Source organism: Echinops telfairi, unplaced genomic scaffold (genome assembly GCF_000313985.2).
Source record: "Echinops telfairi isolate 266 unplaced genomic scaffold, ASM31398v2 ScPeMD7_32;HRSCAF=126, whole genome shotgun sequence".
Classification (NCBI taxonomy): domain Eukaryota; kingdom Metazoa; phylum Chordata; class Mammalia; order Afrosoricida; family Tenrecidae; genus Echinops; species Echinops telfairi.
This window is the reverse complement of record NW_022103929.1, coordinates 162,216-170,967: the sequence shown is the minus strand read 5'-3', so window position 1 is coordinate 170,967 and position 8,752 is coordinate 162,216. Positions and strand designations below refer to the sequence as shown.

Below are 8,752 nucleotides of genomic sequence, written 5' to 3'. Positions count from 1 at the left end.
TCACTCTCACTCACTCACTCACTCTCACTCACTGACTCACTCACTCACTCTCTATCACTCACTGACTCACCGACTCACTCATACATTCTCACTCACTCACTCTCTCACTCATTCTCTCTCTCACTGACTCACAAAAAAGAAAACAAAACAAAAATACAAATAAGAACATAAAAATGAAGACCAGAAAAAATGTAAGACTCATTAGTAATTAGGTTCATTGAAATGATTATGATACTATAATGATATTTCATTGTCTTTTTCTTTTTTTCATGCCTACAATGCTTTTTAAAAAAATCATTTTATTGGGGGCTCATACAATTCTTATCACGATCCATACATCCATCCATTGTGTCAGGCACATGTGTGCATTTGTTGTCCTCGTCATTCTCAAAACATTTGCCTTTTACTTTAGCCCTTAATATCGGCTGCTCATTTTCCCTCTCCCTCCCTACTGCCCCCTCCCTCATGAGCCCTTCATAATTCATAAATTATTATAGTTTTGTCATGGGTTGCCCTGTCCGATGAAAAAAAAAAAGAGAAAATTATGATTAGTACTAAAAAATGGAAAGGAGGAATACTGTGCATTTTTTAATGGCGTAAAAGTAGGCCAATTTCAGGTTGCCAATATAGTAAAGTGTACAAACTCCAGCACCAGATGATCTGTGTTCTTCAAATCCTGACTCTACCACTTAGTAGGTGTATGATTTAGGGCAACCTATTTATACTCTTTGTGCTTTACTTTTCCCAACTTCTTTAGGGAGGTGATAATACAATCTCCCTCTTATGAAGAGACTTAGACTGAGGGTTAGTAGAGTTTTATGTGCTTAAAACAGTGTCTAGCACTGAATAAGTACACTTTGAGTGTTAGAGCTGAATATTTGGCAGACATCATTGTCTTTCAGGTGAGGTAACATTTAAGACTTTAGGAGCGGGAATACGAGCTCAGAGTATCTTGCAGAAAAATTTTCAAGTGAAGAAATTTTGATGCTATTATTTAATGACTTTATTTTTATGACAGTCCTCGTTGGAAAGCTGGAAATCCACTTTTCATCTCTCAATCTCCGGACAAGGAGAGAGATGGACATGAGCATTCTTTCTAGGCTGTAGATTGCTTCAAAGGAAAGCGATCTTGTCTGGTCTGCAAACAGAATAGTAATGACAGCTGCTAGTGAACCTGTCTAGTTAAAATAGATGAGTCTTCACTTTACAAAACTGAAAGCAAGACGCTCCCTCCTACCAACTTACTTTGTTGAGCAAACGTCATTCCTGACATACTCCCCAGAAAGGAGAGAAAATAAGCATCCGTAAGACTGTTGGGTGAGCCTTTGCAACAGGTGATAGTTACATCAGGTGACATGGCACGGAGACATTGTGTTGAGCTTGCTTCCTTGCCCATTGCTGAAGATATGGGCTTCTGGTTCTGCCACTTAACAAGGGTAATCCATTTTCACTTCATTGGACCTAGTTTCCACCCCTCAAATGTGATTGTTAGGCTGACAGCATAGGTCCCACAATGAAAGTTGGTTCCTATGTGCCCCCCAGACCCCTTCCAATTTTTCTTCTTTAGGCGTAACTTCAGCACAGCATCTTGAAGTAGATCTAGTCAGAAAGCACAGGGGGTATCAGAGCATTCTGCACTTTGAGAAAAATATCCTTCTGGATGCACATTGCACATGGACATATGGCAGAGCCAGCCTGGCTTTGGTTTTCTTTCCTGGACGAGACCACAATGACAGACGGAATACTCGTCAACTCTTTGGCAGGCAGTTAAAGGGGATGTTCCCATCAATGAGAAAACTCAGACTCCGAGAGAGTAAGGAACTTGTCAAAAGTCACTGAATTCAATACTTAGTGCTGGAGCCTGGATTTGAGCTCCAGTACACCTGATGGAGCAGTGAGGAAACACTCAGCTGCTAATTTAAAGGTGATTGGTGCAAGCCCAGCAGCCCTGGGCTGTGCGGGAAAGATAAGGCAGTCGGCTTCCGCAAAGATTACAGCCTTGGAGACCCTCTGAGGGTATCTCTGTTCCGTCCTCTGGGGTCACTGTGAGTCCGAATCGACTTGGCCACAACAGATGTTTTGAGGGTTTGTGTCCGAGGGTGTCTGTCTCACTAGAGACTTCATTTCAGCTTTGTACTCCAGGAGCTCCTGTGGCGTCCACCTTCAGCTGTTGGTTTTCCCTCTATGTCCTAGGACACAGGAGCTGGTCTCAGATCTCATCAGTGTCTCTAAAACTCATAGGTGAACCACCTGTTTGTTTTCAGGAAAGCCCAAGGAAACTGATGATCATGAACTTGCCAGACATTCTGCAAATGAACGCATAGCAAGCGATAGTCTTACGGTGGCAGAGGGCCAACTGCATCCGGGCTGAGCACCCTACATCATTTCAGGTATGTCTGGCCACACTCTGTGAGATAAATTTACTTCTTGCCATGTACAAAAGGACATTGAAACATAGAGATATGTAACTTATTGATGAATTTTTTATTTCTTGCACTTTTTATAACTTATTTGGAGGCTATGTATGTGTGTTTGTTTAATATAGTCTCATCAGACTGTAATCTACGGAAGGCTGGGATCACGTTTGTTCTGGTCAGAGGTGCTCCAGTATGGTTTTTATAGAATGAGTTGGCTAGCTCAGTAGCCTAAAGCTGGAATTGACCCCTAACCTAAGGACTACGGAAAACGATTTCTCACCTAGGAAAACGCTGAATTTTATCCTTCAGACTCCAGTTGTCGCCATTTTTACAATAGTCCAAGTCCTAAAATCATTTGGGTCACCTCAGTAGACGCTCACCCACGGGCATCTCGCTTGTAAGCCGTTTCCAAGTAGCCCTAGTTTATGTACTCCGCTTGAAGCGAGTACTTCTGGGACTGCCAAGTGGTTTGTTGATGTTGTTTTTGGTTCTACATAAAGGCACAGCCTGACAGATACCCCAGACGCGTAAGGACTTTTCCCTGCCCCCTTTGAGACCAGGACTTTGTTCTGGGGGTGGGACAGAGGGGAGGAGCAAAAGGAGAGGGGAGTGGTTGGCCTGGGACCACTGCCGGCCTGGGACAGAGGCATGCAGGTCCACAATCCCAACCCCCAACCCCACTAGAGGGCAGAGCCTGGGCCCAGGGCTAACGCAAGATGCCACAGGTAAGCATGGAGAACGGGTGTCTCATGTGATCCTCGACAGGGGTGGGTGGCCTAGGCTGAGTGGAAGGGCCTGGAAAGAAGTCCTTCGCCTCGGCCCTGGTCACATTGACTGGAAAGAATCCGCTTGTTCTCTCCCGACTCTGCCTCTTTCCCCCAAGAGCTGCCAGGCGGGGAAGGACCTAGAAGTGGGTGGGCTGGGAGAAATTTCCACCCACAGAAACTCACCAGGCTGAGCTTGGCTTGGAAGACCTCAGTAGCATAGGCTGCAGGTCAGATATATTCATCTATCTGTCTGTTAATTCCATTTCTTCATTCATTCACCTTTCACTTCTACACTATACCTGGCCCTTTGATAGGTTCTAGAGATAGGTGGTTCCAAGACTCTGACAGGCCCACCTCTCTTGGAATTTAGGCTAGTGGACAGTAGTTTAGCATCCCCTCTAGAGACTGAAAATAGATATGACATGCAGAGTGATCCCTGCAATGATGATTGCTTCACAGATCCCTTCAGAGCCCTGAAGAAGAAGAAGAAGAAGAAGCAGAAAGCAAATCAGGTGAGGCTTCACTGAGGAGGGGACATTTGAAACTGAGGGCCTAAGGGCTTGTGGACTGCTGATTTCAAGGTCTGCAGTTCAAACCCAGTCAGTCTCTTTGGGCGAGAACGATGAGGGTGCCTCTTCTCCTAAAGACTTACGTTCACCGAAATTTCATGGAGCAGTTTACTCTATCCTACAGGATAACTATGAGTCAGAATCAGCTTGACAGCAGTGGATTTGTTCCTTTTTGGGGGTTTTGGAGGTTGACAAGGAGGGAATGGAGATTGCAGATAGGGGAAACAGCTCACAGATTATGAAAGGCCTGCTGTTAGAGGAGCAGTACCCAGCCTAATATAATATAGCCAAAGATGATGGGGGTGTTATCTGGGAAAGAAGGTGGAGACCAGAAAGCCTCAAATGCCTTGCTGAGGCCAGGATTCTAAAGTTCAGTATTTCTCGGCCTTTTAAAACTTTTAATCCCTTGGTAACCATCTTGTAAGCTCTGAAAACTTAATTCTGATAGGTGCTAGTCCCCCATGAGAATCACAAAACTTTATCACCACCATCCCACCATCCCCCCCCCCAACGAAAAATTATGTCCTATAGTTGTGTTGGGATGCTGAGTCAATTGAAACTGATATATTCAACAGGAAAGGTTTACAGAAGGGAAGTGGCCTGGTTTGTTCTTTGTTTTAGGAGAAAGATGAATGGCTACAGAATTCTTTTCTCTCTTAGGCATAGGACACAATGCAGCTGTTGCCTGTCTTGGAACCTGGAGACAAGCCTAGGAAAGCAACATGGTTTGTAAAGAAAGGAGATGGATGCAAAAACCCCTGAGTTTTTCTCATTTATAAGAAGTTTACTAACATATTTAATCAACAAAAGGCAGAGATGAAACAGTCTGCAGTTTCTGGTAATGAGACTCAAACTGTCCTAAGAAGGTCCTTGGAGGAAAGATAGTAGGGCAATAATTATTACCGAGCAGATGTTGATTTTGTTAAAATCCATTTACCAGGAAGAGGAAAGCACTGACCATCTGGCATCCTCCGCTCCAGCACTGTCACTGTCATGGAAGGCTATGGAAAGCAGGCAGTGTTTTCATGGGATCTTGGAGGAGAACCTCTCTTCTGTTTGCCCTGCGTTCATTCTCACTCTGTACCCAGCATAAATCTGACCATGACTTGCCCTACCTTAAAATCTTTTCATGTCTCTGCGTTGATCTTAGAATAAAGCCAAACTCCATAAAGTGACCCACTGGGCCCTGCACAATCTATCAATCTATTCCTGCCTATCTTTCCAACCTCAAATGTTCTTACTTGTTCTTTGTTCTCTTTCTATTCCTTTAGCACATCTTTCACAGTCCCACTGAGGGGGTCACTGTGTTTGTGAAAATGAAGTGAGGTCCCCCTCACCCCCAGTCATCTGCCCTCCTCCTCCAACTTCACTGGGGTGTCAGAGAATCATTATCAGCACTAACAATTCAAGGCTGATTCCTCTGAGGACAAGATTAGACATAGCTCCTCTCCCTCCCTCCCTCCCTCCCTTTGTCCTCCTCTGCTGGGTTTGGATTTGCTAGAGAAGTGACAGGTTGCAATTCAGGACCAGAAACTACTCAAGATCTAGTTTTCTAGTCTATACACCTTCTCAAACATGCCCATAAAGAGAACTCTTCCTGGCCTTTGGGCCCTCACCCCCTTTGGCTTCTTGAGTCTGCCTAGCCTCTGCCTGGTTCTGACAAGTGTTACCTTTGGTACCAAAGCTAAATGGCCAGGGCATTTGAACCTACCAGTGAGCTTCCTGTTCCAAAGCACTTGGCTCTATCACTCTGGGTCCTTACCCCAACTGTCACTCATCGCCTCATTGCACCATCTCATGTCAGTCTTCTAGTTCTGCTGCTGCTGTTTCTTTGCCGCTGTTCTCTTCTTTCATACTCTGTCTGTCTCCTGGATTCAGGAGGTTCTCAGGGCAGGGATTCCAGATCAAAGGGACACGTTCAACTCCTAGCTCTTAATTCCTGGCTGTAGTGCAGTCCCTTTTCTGCACTGACATTGACTCTCTTTTAAGCCTCGGCAATGGTAAAACTAATCAATCACTTTATTGAGGGATTTCATATGCCTAATTTGCATTATTTCACCCCCACAAAGGTGCCATGAGCCTTTGAATTACTAGCAAGCTGTCCAATCTCTTTGGTGGTCCAGAAGTACCTGCTTTGTGCTGTCCCACTCAGTTGTTAGACCCTTGGTTATATTTTGGGATAACCAATTGGGATGCTAACTGCAAGATTGGCCACTGCAGGAGAAAGATGAAATGTCCTTCTATAAAGATCGATAATATTGGAAACATTTAGGAGCAGTTCTGTTTTATTCTGTGGGGTCACCACCATGAGTTGGAATCAACTGAATGGCAGTGAGCTTCACCTAATCATTTGGTGGGAATTATAAGACCATGATGAGAAAGGCCACATAGAAGCCATCCCTTGCACTGTAACACTGATCTCTCTCCCAGAACTAGTCTTTCCGTTATCTCACCCCTCTATTTGCATAGCTAACTTTAATTCACGCTTCAGATCTGAGTCAAATGGGGATTCTTCAGGAAACCTTCCCTGACCACCCTTCATTTCCTCACCAGTCCTTACAGAGTAAGATCCCCTATGATGTGTTCTCATACTATGGGTATCTTGCCCTGCTTGATAGCATGAGTAAAATAAAGTAAGTTTTGTTGAGTTATCTGTGTAATATCTCTCTTCCTAATAAGTCTATAAGGTCATGAAGGCAGGGACATTATTGCTTTGTATCTAGATGGCTCTGTACTCTTGGTCAAGTTATTTAACCTTTCTAAGCTCCAATTTCTCAGTAGTTTAATTCAATAATAATAGTTCTTTCCAAAAAAAAATAATAATAGTTCTTTCCTCAAAGGGGTCTCGTGTAGATTAATTATAATTAGCAACATACTTGGTGCATTGTTAACAATTATTCAGGTGGCCACCAGATCTGTGAATTTAGATAATTAGAAGAGAGAGCTGGACAAGAAATAAAGAATTGGGAATCACTGATGAATATATCCATGATTAGTAAATGAAGCCTTCAATGTCAGTAAACTTGATCATGAAAGAGTTGTCATTGAAGCTTCAGTATAGATTAGTAGATCCAAAGAGAAGAGAATCCTAAGCATGCTGAGAGTCAGGAGGAGGCTAGGAAAGGAATTAGAGAAGGAAACCAGCAGAGCAGGTAGAAAGGTGGGTAGAGAACAAAACAGATGTGGGGAAGCCAGGTGAGAAGAAAGAAATAGGAATGGGGGAGAGGTCGGGGGAGCAAAAAATACACAAAACCGAAACAAAACTTACTGCCATTAAGTTAATTTAGACTCCTAGCTGCTAAATACCAGAGAGGTCAAATAAGACATGCGTGATAAATGGCTAAGGAATTTTCTTTTCCCATCAGGAAGCTCTCTCAATCAGCAAGCAGAATAACTTCAGAGAGTAGAATAAATAGATGCTGTATTTTATTGTTCAAAGTCCTAGCTTTTCCATCCATCATATTGAGCTTTGTGAGTAATCTGGAAAAGCTTTTGAAATCAATAAATTCAAGAAAGTATTTCATGATAAAGGGGAAGCATCTCTGGCTATTGACAGGGCTTGGGGCTGTAGGTTCCAGTATATGGCTATATAGAAAGCGCCAGTTAGCACTTAGTCCTTTGTTGCACTACTATCTGGCTTAGACTTTATAGTCCCTTTTGGCATAGTGGGCGGCATACTGAGCTGCTTACTACAAGGTCAGTGGTTTGAAAATACCAACTGCTCCAAAGGAGAAAGATGACGCGTTCTACTTTATAAAGTAGAAACCTACAGAGGCAGTTTAACTGTGTCTGATAAGGTCATTATGAGTTGGAATCAACTAAAGGGCAGGGAGTTTGGGAGATTTTGTTTGTTTGTTTTGGATTTGAGATAAGAGTATTGCCGTCCTCATTGTAGAAATGCAATAAGGTTCAGAAAGATTGGAAGTGTTTACCAAAACATTACACATGTTCCTACACATATGTCTAGGAACAAGATAGTGGTTACAAATGTGTTTCGTGAATCAAACAAACCTAATTCAAGTCTCAGCTCAGCAACTTGAATTGTTTGATTCATAAAACACATTTGTAGCCACCATCCTGTTCCTAGACATATCATTGAACATTTGCGGGTCTTAGTTTCCTCACTTAAGAAATGGTGACAATCACCAGCCCAATCCAAGCCAACTAGATTACTGTGTGATGAAAGTAGTGACAATATTGAACAACTGAAAATTCTGTACAGATAATTAAGTGTCTGTGTCTGAATAAGATCCTTCAGCTCAGTGGATCTCGAGAGGAATAGAAAGAACACACTGGTGCATTTGGTCTACTCTCAGACCTCCTGAGTCCATCTTCCTTTTGGCAGGTACACTTTGACACCTCCAGGAGACAGCCCTTGTGCTCGGGTTGGCCACAGCTGCTCATATTTACCCTCAGTTGGTGATGCTAAGAGAGGGAAGGTCTTCATTGTTGGAGGAGCAAATCCAAACAGAAGCTTTTCAGATGTGCATGCCATGGATCTAGGTAAGACTGGGAATGGTAGAGCTTGACCTCTGACCAGAGCAGAGCTTTGTGCCACCAGCCATGACAAGAACACTCCTAGGCAGCATGAACATCTCTGACAGGTCCCTAAAGTCTCAGCTGACCTCCTGGAACATATTCACCCCACAAGTACCTCCTTGATTAGGGGGATAGACTCTGTATGGAGGGCTAGTCACCCAGCCATTCACTCATCAAACATGAATGAATGATTTTCAGGGAGATATTGATGATTTCCCCACCTCCTTTGTCCGTGCATGGAATTAATCATTAAGTCCTAAATATCTGTTACCTTCATCCATGTCTCTCCATTTCCAAAGGCCAAGTCACCACTAGCTGTTAATTAGACTTCCATAGCCTCCTCTCTGGTCTTTCTCTTTCCTCTAGTAGAGTCCATTTCCACCCTCCGCAGAAGGGTGCTATCTAAAATACAAATCTACTTCCTTGTTCGAAATCTTCTCCAATCTCACTTCTTGATTCG

General features: G+C 43.4%; 1 protein-coding gene across 4 annotated transcripts in view; it reads left to right on the top strand.

Moving 5' to 3' along the window:
- Positions 1-8,752, top strand: part of RABEPK (Rab9 effector protein with kelch motifs) — a 34,117-nt gene that overhangs the window by 10,572 nt on the left and 14,793 nt on the right. For all 4 annotated transcript variants that reach the window (XM_045290169.1, XM_045290170.1, XM_004716449.2 and 1 more), the window contains exons 3-6: positions 2,265-2,390; positions 3,644-3,696; positions 4,414-4,478; positions 8,099-8,256. In XM_045290169.1, the coding sequence (XP_045146104.1) occupies positions 4,426-4,478; positions 8,099-8,256 (211 nt within the window). In that variant the 5' untranslated portion in view covers positions 2,265-2,390; positions 3,644-3,696; positions 4,414-4,425. The remainder of the gene's footprint in view (positions 1-2,264; positions 2,391-3,643; positions 3,697-4,413; positions 4,479-8,098; positions 8,257-8,752) is intronic.